Source organism: Budorcas taxicolor, chromosome 17 (genome assembly GCF_023091745.1).
Source record: "Budorcas taxicolor isolate Tak-1 chromosome 17, Takin1.1, whole genome shotgun sequence".
Taxonomy (NCBI): domain Eukaryota; kingdom Metazoa; phylum Chordata; class Mammalia; order Artiodactyla; family Bovidae; genus Budorcas; species Budorcas taxicolor.
Genome location: NC_068926.1, coordinates 50,982,037 through 50,994,856, shown reverse-complemented (window position 1 = coordinate 50,994,856; position 12,820 = coordinate 50,982,037). Strand labels below are relative to the sequence as shown.

General features: G+C 44.4%; 1 protein-coding gene across 4 annotated transcripts; it reads right to left on the bottom strand.

Annotated features, from left to right (window-relative positions):
- Nucleotides 1-5,126: 5,126 nt before the first annotated feature.
- UBC (ubiquitin C) lies at nucleotides 5,127-12,047 on the bottom strand. 4 transcript variants are annotated; one of them, XM_052654743.1, is made up of 3 exons: nucleotides 12,028-12,047; nucleotides 5,839-6,573; nucleotides 5,127-5,610 (listed from the first exon to the last, which is right to left on the bottom strand). In XM_052654743.1, the coding sequence occupies exons 1-3, from the start codon at nucleotides 12,028-12,030 to the stop codon at nucleotides 5,182-5,184; spliced, it is 1,167 nt and encodes a 388-aa protein (XP_052510703.1). In that variant the 5' UTR covers nucleotides 12,031-12,047; the 3' UTR covers nucleotides 5,127-5,181. The 4 variants fall into 4 exon arrangements, with proteins under 4 accessions (XP_052510703.1, XP_052510702.1, XP_052510704.1 ...); XM_052654742.1 differs by having other exon boundaries at nucleotides 5,127-5,454; nucleotides 5,683-6,573; nucleotides 12,028-12,046; XM_052654744.1 differs by having other exon boundaries at nucleotides 5,127-6,573; nucleotides 12,028-12,045.
- Between the last annotated feature and the right edge of the window lie 773 nt (nucleotides 12,048-12,820).

Here is a 12,820-nt window from a genome sequence, read left to right as displayed (position 1 = left end):
TGAATAAAACCAAAACGAGGCAGATTCACAGATACAGAGAACAAATTAGTGGTTACCAGTAGGGAGGGAAGGGAGGAAGAATGGATATGGATGGTAAGAGTGAGAGGTACAAACTATTGGGGATAAGACAGGCTCAAGGATTTATTGTATAACACAGAGAATACAGCCAATATTTCATAACTATAAATGGGAAGTAAAAATTGCATAAACATTTAAAAATACCAAAAAAGTCAGTATAAATATGTAACAGGAAAAAAAAAAAAGAGCATGGAACTGGAGCCAGACTGTCTGGTGCCCTCCCTTTAGTTCCTATGCCTCAGTTTCTGCATCAATAAAATCTGGAACACATTTCTTATCTTCCAATTTGCCTTTGTCGCAGAGTCATTAAGAAGTTTCAGACTGAGGGACTTTCTTGATGGTTCAGCAGTTAAGACATCCTTTTCCAATGCAGGGTGTGCAGGTTCAATCCTTGGCTGGGGAACTAAGATTCCTCACAACTCATAGCCAAAAACAACAACAAAATGAAATAAAACAGCAGTATTGTAACAAATCAATAGACTTTAAAAATGGTCCACGTCATAAAAAGCTTTTAAAGAAAATTTCAGATTGAAGTGAGCCCACTGCATGGTGAGGACTGAGTTATCAGTATCCTAACAGGTAGGGGATCTTACCAGACATTGAACTGGTGCCTTGGCAATGAGAGAGTGGATTCCTAACCACTGGACCACGAAGGAATTTCCTTTCTCTTAATCTAGAATTTCTTCTCTTAATCTAGAACAACCTTATGCTTTTTTTCCAAGGACAGACTCTGATGAACCAGACCAGCTGACTTAAATGTCTCCCATTCTGGATTTGTCTGTTTCCTCATGCATGTGCACCATTCTGAAAAATATATAATAGAACACATTTACTGTCCTCAAATTTGCACATCTCCACCTCTCATCTTATCATTTCACCTAGTACCTCTTCCATGTCTTCTTGTTCCAGCCAAAGCCTTAATCTCTTCTTTCCATCCATCCAGTCCCTCCCAATGAGGAGGGGGCAGGGAGTGTGTAAACCAGTGTGGAGGGATCAGCATTTCCTTTAAAGCCTGTATGAAAAGTCTGTTTTGCATTGTATATGACCCTCTAGGAAGTCCACTTACCAGTTTCCCTTTCCTGGTATTTTGGGGGGTTTCTGAGGAATACTTATACCTTTCACAAGTCTGTGCTGATAGTCACTTGTTTCTCAGCCAGCCTCCTGCCCCAGGAAATTCTGCCAGTGACCTCTTGCGATCCTATACGTGCCTTCTTTGAGAAACGACTTAATCTCTCTGTGCTGTCCCAGGAACCCAGCTCTTTCTTCACCACAGCCAAGGATAAAGATTGTAAGTCAGAGATAGGGTAATGGTGGTATATCAGGAAAAGGGAACAGCTGGAATGAAACAAAGTGGAAAATGTCAGAGAGCATATGGAAAAAAAGAAAGTGACCAGCAGTTAACAGAAGCAGGCAGATCATTTTAAGGGGTCAGACCTGATGAGATGCTGTAAGAAAGTCTAGGTTGAATAATAGCTACATTAGATGCTGTGGAGTCATTCCAGCTGAAATAGAAAAAGAGATGGCTTCAGGACTGGCAGAAAAAGGATAAAGTAAAAGGAATTAGGGGAACAGCAAGTTAACTTTTACTGATGAGTAAGCAACCTTCTGAGAAAGAGAAGTATTAAAAGCACAAATTGTCTGGCCAACCACAACCGCTTGAGGGCGTTGAAAGCTACATAACTAAACCAAAAATCTATCCCCGTAGCTTCCTCTTCCGGCAGACAGGCACTACACACTAAGGATGATATCAGTTTAAAAAGCACTTGCCAATCAATACACATACCTCTGTGAGAACCATATTTATAACAATACGACGAGGATTTTGTTGTGCTTTCAGACAAAACGGAATACTAAAAAATATGAGCTACTCATTTTTTTTCTGGTTTATTCAACATTCACATGATCACATCTATGTAACTGAATCCTTACATAGTATTAACTATGTGTGAAACCATACTTTGGGGTACTTTCGGATTTAGCAATCATTCAACTTTCAGAAACTGAACAAGTCTAACATTTCTGTTCTCTAACAAGAGACTAGATCCCTTGATATTAGAAATTCTTCTCATTCATCACCTTATCATTATTGTTCCCAACAAGCTTATATTTGTTGGAGAGTCCTGTAAATATTCACTAGGGATTGTGTTGCTCTCGTGGTCTTTAAGAAAATTACATGAAAAGTGTATTTATCCTTTATACAGAACGAAAGGATGTAAGAGCTCTATCAAACTATAAAAGACATAAAGTGAAAAAGCATGGTGCAAGAAACTGTAAACCAGCAATTAATTAGTAGTTGCTTGTTGTACATGCATGGGGAAACTCTGAAAGTATGTACTAGGGCAGGTGGAGAACTGGGAGGAAAAAATGGAAGATCTTGCACTATATAGTTTATATATCTGTAACACATAACAAGTATCATTTACTCAAAAAAGTAGGAAAATATGACAGAAGTATTTATAAAACTGTTGACTGATTTTTAAATTATCACCAAGAACTTCATTAAATAGAAATCTTGTTTTTATACTATCCAAGTATTAACATATGAAAAATACATGTATAAGGATATACTTCACCAGCATCTTAACAGCAAAAACCTAGAAACATATGCTGGTGGACAGGTTAAGTAAATCATAGGCCATCTATACTATTGAATACTGGAATATTAAATAGAATGACAGCAATATTGATATGCTGTCACAGAAAGATGTCCACAATTGCCTAGTCAAAAAGAAAAAAAAAGCTGAGAAACACTACATGAATGGTCCTATTTATATTTTTACATATGTATACATATATATGCGTACATGCATTTACTATACAGGAGTCCAAAATACCACCAAACTAATTTTAGTTATCCGTAGCAGACTTCCCTGACAGTCCAGTGGTTACAATTCTCTGCTTCCACTTCAAGGGGCGAAGTTTCAACACCTAGTTGAGAAACTTAAGATTCCCACATGCTGGAGTGGTCCAAAAAATGTTGTTAACTGCTAAGATGTAGTTAACTAGTCAAGAATCCAACTGCCAACACAGGAGACACTGATCCCCTGGAGTAGGAAATGACAACCCACGCCAGTGTTCTTGCCTGGAAAGTTGCATGACAAGAGACTGGCAGGCTTTAGTCCATGGTTTGCAGAGTCTGACACGACTGAGCAACTGAGCACACACACACACTTAGGGACTGACGTGGGCTACCTTTGACTTTGTAAAACACCTGTGTAAACATTTTAACTATAAACAGTAAGAGGCAAATATACTAATTTCCCCCCCTGAATAAGCTTATATGGAACTTTCAGTTTCTACATCAATTTTAATGTTTGTATTAACCTGTACTTGTTTTTCAAAACTTTTCAAGTTTTTACATTTGTGATTAACAATTTCCTTCATTAAACTTGACAGGAAGGAGCCACGTGTTCTTAAATGACTTCTCCAGTAAGCATCCCCACCCTGAAATACCCACACAGCTTTATTATACATATGCTTTACTGCTCCAGAGCAAAGATCCTTCCAACTGCAGTGCACACGTGTCCTGGTGAAATGACCCAGCCCCACCTTCTCGAGTGCTAACTAGCCATTGACACACTCACAGTTGAAGACAACTCATCATTTGATAACACTGATGGAATTGTGCAAAACCTGCCCCACAAAATGGCCATTTTCAAGATGCTACTCGTTTTTCCAATGAGTAACACAACTATACAAAAACTATTCACAGTGACTAAATGTGGTTACAGGTCTATTCACATATTGACCAGATTCACATAGTGACTAGATGTGTGAAGTACCGATATCCTTGTCATCTTGCTTCTTGACCTATGTATTCATTTTTATGGGTGAATCATGAAAATCCAATGAGATACACAGGCATTCATGACAAGTGAAAAACCGCAAGTAACGAATTTGCCTAAGATTTACAAATTTACCAAATGGCATTTCTTGTCCCCCATACCTAGGCCTTACTTAGCTATCTCAGTGACACATTTTTCTCTGCACAGATGCTACATGTGGATACCCTAAATATGGGAGTGGAAGGGAAAAATTGGGAGTCAATTTGTTCTTTGGAGTTAACAACCTCTTATTTAAAATCCTTCAGTGTGTCTGATTTCAGCAGTGCCTACCCACCAGCTCCTTCCAACTTTCAAAAACCTTGGCTCTCATTATCACTTAAAAAGCATACCAATAGCACCTGATTTTGAAGGCGGCAATGGCAACCCACTCCAGTACTCTTGCCTGGAAAATCCCATGGACAAAGGAGCCTGGTAGGCTGCAGTCCATGGGGTTGTGAAGTCAGGCACAACTGAGTGACTTCACTTTCACTTTTCACTTTCATGCACCGGAGAAGGAAATGGCAACCCACTCCAGTGTTCTTGCCTGGAGAATCCCAGGGACAGGGGAGCCTGGTGGGTTGCCGTCTCTGGGGTCGCACAGAGTCAGACACGACTGAAGTGACTTAGCAGCAGCAGCAGCACCTGATTTGATAAATGTCACTACTATAGAACACGAAGAGCCAACTGCTTCACCCACCACAATTAAGCTGTATATAAATTCTTCATATACTCATATAAAATAAAGGAATCTTAACTACTTTACTACAGCAAAAATGACAATACCTTCAATTACTAAATCCCAAACTTAGTCTAATGAGACTGCCACATCTTTTAAAAAAATCTGGTCAAATGATTTTCTATGCACCTCAAGGTGAACTTGCAACTATGTACTAAAGGTGGTTTTTCTGCAGGCTCTCTTCCACCATTCCCACCCTTTTTAATAACCACCTCCCTGCTGGTATTCCAGAAACTTTCCCACTCTTAAGCACAACTCCCAAACGCAGTGCTTTTAAAAATCAGTAGCTTATAAGTAAAACTACATATGAGTGTACATTAGAATTCTAACTACAAACTCCAAATTTTCTATTTATACTCATTCACTACAGTTCTAATTAAGGCCACCTTTTCTTGACATTTCTTACCTCCAGGTTACTACTAACACATCTGCTGGAACAAAAACCTTGAACTTTTACCCACCCTTAACTAAATAAATAAATTACACTATTTGGGAATGCAACAACTTTATTGAGAGAAAAGTGCAATGTAATGTATCGAAAGCTTAAAAGGGAGAACTTAAAACACCTCCCCTCAAGCGCAGGACCAAGTGCAGAGTGGACTCTTTCTGGATGTTGTAGTCAGACAGGGTGCGCCCATCTTCCAGCTGTTTCCCGGCAAAGATCAGCCTCTGCTGGTCTGGGGGGATGCCCTCTTTGTCTTGGATCTTGGCCTTGACGTTCTCGATGGTGTCACTGGGCTCCACCTCCAGGGTGATGGTCTTGCCGGTCAAGGTCTTCACGAAGATCTGCATCCCACCTCTGAGGCGGAGGACCAGGTGCAGAGTGGACTCCTTCTGGATGTTGTAGTCAGACAGGGTGCGCCCATCTTCCAGCTGTTTCCCGGCAAAGATCAGCCTCTGCTGGTCTGGGGGGATGCCTTCTTTGTCTTGGATCTTGGCCTTGACGTTCTCGATGGTGTCACTGGGCTCCACCTCCAGGGTGATGGTCTTGCCAGTCAAGGTCTTCACGAAGATCTGCATCCCACCTCTGAGGCGGAGGACCAGGTGCAGAGTGGACTCCTTCTGGATGTTGTAGTCAGACAGGGTGCGCCCATCTTCCAGCTGTTTCCCGGCAAAGATCAGCCTCTGCTGGTCGGGGGGGATGCCCTCTTTGTCTTGGATCTTGGCCTTGACGTTCTCGATGGTGTCACTGGGCTCCACCTCCAGGGTGATGGTCTTGCCGGTCAAGGTCTTCACGAAGATCTGCATCCCACCTCTGAGGCGGAGGACCAGGTGCAGAGTGGACTCCTTCTGGATGTTGTAGTCAGACAGGGTGCGCCCATCTTCCAGCTGTTTCCCGGCAAAGATCAGCCTCTGCTGGTCGGGGGGGATGCCCTCTTTGTCTTGGATCTTGGCCTTGACGTTCTCGATGGTGTCACTGGGCTCCACCTCCAGGGTGATGGTCTTGCCGGTCAAGGTCTTCACGAAGATCTGCATCCCACCTCTGAGGCGGAGGACCAGGTGCAGAGTGGACTCCTTCTGGATGTTGTAGTCAGACAGGGTGCGCCCATCTTCCAGCTGTTTCCCGGCAAAGATCAGCCTCTGCTGGTCGGGGGGGATGCCCTCTTTGTCTTGGATCTTGGCCTTGACGTTCTCGATGGTGTCACTGGGCTCCACCTCCAGGGTGATGGTCTTGCCGGTCAAGGTCTTCACGAAGATCTGCATCCCACCTCTGAGGCGGAGGACCAGGTGCAGAGTGGACTCTTTCTGGATGTTGTAGTCAGACAGGGTGCGCCCATCTTCCAGCTGTTTCCCGGCAAAGATCAGCCTCTGCTGGTCGGGGGGGATGCCTTCTTTTTCTTGTATCTTCACCTTGACATTCTCGATGGTGTCACTCGGCTCCACCTCCAGAGTGATGGTTTTACCAGTGAGGGTCTTTACAAAGATCTGCATTGTCTGTTGGAACAAAAAAATAACACAAAAAAGAGCCCCACCATTTAGCAGTTAATTCACGGCTCAACCAACACCTTATGTTAACTCTTCACTATTTACCAGCCAAACAACTAACTTGCCCAAAACTCACAAGCCTGACAAGCTAAAAAACAGAGTTTCAGGTACTTAAGAGAGAAAAGCAGGGAAGCCTGACCCAAGTCAATTCACGGGCCTCACTTATCCTCCCCCCTCACTGGATGTCTGTCCTTTGTCAACATTGCAGCGTCCACCCCAGGCCCAAACCCTGTGTCCCAAGACGGGTAAACACCTCCCCACATACGTGCCGGGAGATGGCCCCACCCTAGATTATGAGCCCACAGAAGGGCTGACGTCTCCTAACTGCAGGGGCCAGCGCGTCCCCTCCCCCATCACGGGCGTAGGACGGCTCAGTGGCGTCTGCAATTAATAGCCAGCCCCCGAAAAACAAGAAAGCTTGTCGTGCTGTAGCCCACAGGCTTGCAGAGTCGGACACGACTGAGCGAATTAACACCACCACCGCGACGGGAAATCGAGTAGTCGCACCTGTCAAACCGTGACCTAATATTCGACTCCTTCACACACTACCCAACCCTCGTCCCACAGAAAGCTGGACCCCGCCGCCATGGAGACTTCATGGGCCTCTCGCGTTCACCTGACACTCACAGTCCCCTCCCTACCCCCCTATCCTCGCGTCCCACCTCAGAACCAGCTTCAGAGCCTGCCTTCTCCCACTGAGGGATCGGGAACGGCCGCCATTTTGCCGCGTTCCTACCCCTCAGGGCCACCCTGCTGCTCGCGCGCCCGGGGGAACTGTAGGCCCCGGATCCCCCTCGGCCCGCGGTGGCCGGTGAACCACCCGCGTCCCCAGCGGCTGCACGGCCGCAAGACCCCCAGGACCCCTCCTCACCAATTGGTGTTGGTGCCAGCAGCGAACAGAGGGAGACGAAGACTGAACTCCCGGTCCAGACGGAACTGCCTGCGCCACACCCGGGGCTTCCTTATATAGTCACGGGCAGCCCCGCCCCGGTGGATTCTTCCGCAAAAACGCCGGGAAGGGACTACTTTTCGCAGGCCTCCCACCCTCTAAAGAAAAAAGCAGTCCCCCAGAATCGACTCATTCTTCTCCTAAGATGCTCTCTTATGAAGACTGGGGTTTTGGAACCAAGTCTTCTGGGGAGCGGGCGGCCGTCCTGAGCGGCCGAGCGGAGGGATCAGCGCGTTCGCTGAACGGTAGACAACGGAAGCAACCGGCCCTCGACTTGCCCGGAAGGAGGTGGAGAGCGGCAAGCGCGAAAACCCGGCACGGATTTATCTGGGCGTCCGGAATGGTTTGTCCAGCCAACCGGGCCCGTTGCCCCCTCCTCTCAGCCCATGCGGCCCCCGCTGTTCGCTAGACCCGTCCTAGGCGGATTGTGGTCCGGTCTAGCGCCTCAAGCCGAGCCAGGGTCCGGGTCCCCAGGTGCGCACGCCTCCCTGCCCCTCCCCCGACATCGCTAATAAAGAGGGGTCTTTATTCTGGATCTACTTTAGGCAACGACACTATTTCCCTAACCCCCTTATCTTCAGCCCGTCGCGAGGCCTCCCGGGGGGTCCAGCCCCCAACTTGTGGCGGCCGAGCCTGTCCTCCACCGGGCGGGCACCAGGACAAGGTGAATGACTCGGCAAATATCAAGGCTACGGTCTAAAGCCCGCCTCAGACAGGTTGTCAGAACCCTCAGGAATTCCTCCGAACAGGAATGAAAAATGTTTCCAAGGGAGAAATCCCTATGGCAGGTGTACACTGAATTTTGAAAAGAAAAGCACAAATTCCACACAGCTGGGTAAAACTCTTTGAGCTGGACCTGGAAGCTGACAGAACTTTCCAGATTGTTCTTCCTGGTTTGTGCTTCATTTGTAAACAGGGAGGCGTCAGGATTTGAATTCTGTTGATATTTACTTGAGCTCAGAAATCAAATCTGTTTAAGCCCAAGACTTTAAAAAGATATTAATTGAATCTAAGTTCTGTTTATTCCTGGGGGTGAAAGTAATATCCCAAACATAAAACTTAATTCTATAGGCAAATTTCATTTGGGTAAAAGAAAGATTACCAGTTAGATCTTTTTTATTTTTTAAGACAATGTATTTTGTGATTGATCTCTATGTCATTTCTGCAGCATATTTTTAAACGTATTTAAACCATATGAATATGATGAGACCTTAAAACACTTTAACATGTTTACATGAAATTTACAGTGAAAAATCTTCCTCGTGTCTGCAATTTCCCAGCTACTGTTCTTTCCGGACTCTTCTAGAATATTTCCTGTTTCTGTAAATGAGAGGAGGGTGTTTTTAAGTTTTTACCGCTAACGCCTTCAAAAATATATGTATATAGAAAAGGAGACAACCAACTAAGAAATATTCTGCCGTTAAGACTACATTCCTGCTTGAGATTATGAACGTTACATAATTTAAAGATTATACATAAAATGTGAATAAAAACAAAATGTATATATTTTCTTTGGTAACCCATATATATGTAGTTATGAAAAAGATCCAAGCGGTTTTCTAAACAGCCTTTAACCTCTGTCAATTTTTAACATTTTTCAGAATGAGTTTATTACTGGGAAGTTAAAATTTTAAATGTCACTTTTCATGTTAGTAGAGCCTAGGTGATAGGGACTAAGAGACAAAGCTGGTGATTAAATAGTTAATCCCCTAGGGGATTATAAGAGAAAAGAGTAAGGGAGATCCTTGTAAATTAAGGGGTCTTTCACTCAAGAAAGCAGCTTTGCTTAACCACAAAAGCAAGCAGGCTTGCTCAGCAATAAAACCATGCAACAGAAGCATCAGGCAGGCCCCCAAACCGATGAAACAATGGTAGAATGAGACCCACATCCTGCCCACTGAGCTCAATAACTTATGATTCCTAGGACATGCTCCTCTGGGCACATTAAAAAATATAAAGAAAGGGTGACATTATACTGAAACCTGACATGTTTTACCATTTTTAGTATATGTTACCACCTTTTTGCTCATCTCTATCATGCCGTGACTATCCTGACTCGACCATGTAGGGATAAGAAAACTACACTGCCCAATAGGGAGGAGGTACTGATGATGGCAGCTTTACGTCTACTTGAGAATGAGGAAGATGGTCTTCTCCCCCTCCCCAATTTTCTTTTGATTATAAAACTGTAGCCCACTAAGTACCTGGCGCGCAGCACTGTCTCACCCAGCCACTTGTAAGCCTTACAATTACCTTAGTCTAATAAATCACTTTTTATTTATCACTTTGCCTCTCATCAAATTTTTTCTGTACTGAAACTTACAGAACTGGAGCTCCTTAGACCCCCTTCTCCCTGCAAACCAGACTTCTGTGGTTTCACAATGACTTCTAATACAGATTTCTGTGAAAGTTATTTCTAAATTTTTGGAAAGGGGATTTAAAGGAACAGAACATTGAGGCTCTAGGTTTTTGTTTTTGTTCCCCCCACCCCCCGGCTCCCTAAATTTCAGAAAGAAATTTACAGAGGAACAAAAAGGTGAGGTTCTTTCTCAGATGACCAGGACTGGCTTCAAACCACACCCTGTTTGCTTTGGGCTGTTCCTTTGCTGCAAGCCTTGTGATTCATGCTGTTTAAAGCCTGAGTCACAAGCTTTGTGACATAGTTTTTTTCAGAATCCAAAAGGTACAGAGAAAAACAGGCCTGATTTCAGAGACATGGGAGGAAAGAAGGATAAAGAGGAGAGAGAAGAGGGGCTCAAAGGAGAGGGAGGGGAGGGGTAGGGGGAATGGGCCAGGGGTTATCTCCAAAGAGAAAACTATATTCTTATGAACTGAAGACACTGATGTTGTCTCTATCAGAAGAGTTCTCTACAATACCCTTGCAGTCTCTAATTTAAGTCTAATTGTGGGTTTGTTTGAAGCAAATAGAAATAAAAATTTGCCCAAGGTCTAGCCCTGAGGTAAGAGGGAGGGGAGAGAAAAATGACCTCTCCAAAGACAGGTGGCTGCTATTTCTCCGGAGCGGTAATTTTCAACCATGAGAGATTTGGCCCCTGGGTGGGCATTTGACAATGTCTAGAGACCTTTTTTTTTTTTTTTTGCCCAACACTAGGCTTGTAGCATCTCAGTTCCCCAACCAGGGATTGAAGTCAGGCCACAGCAGTGAAAGCATAAGTTCTAACCACTGAACTTCCAGGGAATTCCCAGGAGCCATTTTTGGTGGTCACACTATGGTATTGGGGTTGAGGGGTGCCACTGATATCTAGTGAGGAAGGCCAGGGATGCTGCTAAACAATCTGCAGTGAACATTCCCCCACAATACAGAATTAACTTAGCCCCCAATGTCAGTAATCCACTGTGTTGACAAACCTTGCTCTACAGAGGATTATTGTTGTTGTTACAACTGCTTTTCTATTTGCTGAGAAGGGCTCCCAAGATTTAAATGTCCCACTTGGATTCAGTAATCCAAGTCACGCTCCTAAAATCCCCTGACCTAGAATGCAATGTGCTAGAACATGCCAGAAGCAGGATGAGTCACTGGATCCATTTTCAGTTTCTTCCACCCACTTATCCGTCCTTTGCAGACACCCCAGAAAGGATTGCTTCAGAGCTGGCACCAATGGAAGAGTGACAGGCCCAGCAACAAGGCAGAATTGGCAGGCAGGCACGAGCATGTGATGAACTGAGCTCACAAAGGGCCTGGGTGTTGGGCTGCAGGAGATTGGACTGCTGCCTGTTTGTCTGCCTGCCTTTCCTCCTTCCCCCAACAGATTCAGTTCCCTTTGAAGGTCACAACATTGTATGGGACTAAACTCAGCATCATGAGAATGTCCACAAAATGACCAACAAACGTTTTTCTCCCAAGAGAGAAGGTGAAATCGGAGAGCTAGATGGGAAAGTTCTGCCTTACAGTGTCATCAGTTATATAACCATAAAAGGAAGTCAAGGAAACCTACTGCTTGGGGGAAGAAAAAGAGAAGCCCTAGAGACTCTGCTCCCTTCCCTGTGTACATGTGTGTATTTGATTGTCCAGCTTCAAAACAACCCATTTCATAAACCACCAGTGAGAAAATCATACTGAAGTTCCAGTCCCCAATTTTGCCTAGTATAGGAATGTTAAGCAGTTAGTTAACTTATTGGGTCTTTGCTTTGTTTTGTGTTTTAATTTGTTGTTTCTGGATTGTGGCAAAATACTCACAAAATATATCCTCTTAACCACTTTTAAGTGTAAAAGTCAGTAGTGTTAAGTATATTGTAGGGGAGGAAAAATTATTTTCCTTTTACCCTTCTAAGTTCTTAGCCAAAACACCTGTAATGAAAGATTTAGCAAGAGATATTAAAGACAGTTAATATTAACAGTTTATTAACATGCACACCTCGTGTATGTTAGTGAGATACTCCAGAGGGAAAATGTGTCACTCAGAGAGGAGACTTTAGAATTTAGGCTTACATACCATTTTAACAGGCTTCCCAGGTGTCTCAGTTGGTAAAGAATCTGCCAGCAGTGCTGGAGACCGGAGTGTGATCCCTGGGTCAGGAGGATCACCTGGAGAAGGCAATGACAACCCATTCCAGTATCCTTGCCTGGAGAATTCCATGCAAGAGGAGCCTGACAGGCTACAGTCCATGGGGTCCCAAACCAACTAACACACACACATCATCTTAATATAGAAAGGTCTCTTCAGGCAGTTCAGTTCAGTCGCTCAGTCGTGTCAGACTTTTTGCGACCCCATGAATCACAGCACACCAGGCCTCCCTGTCCATCACCAACTCCCGGAGTTCACTCAGATTCACGTCCATCGAGTCAGTGATGCCATCCAGCCATCTTATCCTCTGTCGTCCCCTTCTCCTCCTGCCCCCAATCCCTCCCAGCATCAGAGTCTTTTCCAATGAGTCAACTCTTCGCATGAGGTGGCCAAAGTACTGGAGTTTCAGCTTTAGCATCATTCCTTCCAAAGAAATCCCAGGGTTGATCTCCTTAAGAATGGACTGGTTGAAAGGTCTCATAAGGGAGAGTAAATGATTTTTACTGGGAGAACAGAAGAATAGATAGAGATATGACACTGAACTTCAGTGTCATTTTAGTCTGCCCTATGTCAAAAGCCAACCTTCTCTGATTAGTTAAACTCTTGGGAAGAGGATCTTGGATCACTGAGCTCCTTTTGAAGGATCTGTGTTTGGCCAGATAAGGGGAGTTCAGTGAAAACCTCGCTTTGCTGTTTTTCAAGTGCCAATAGCTCAAAATAA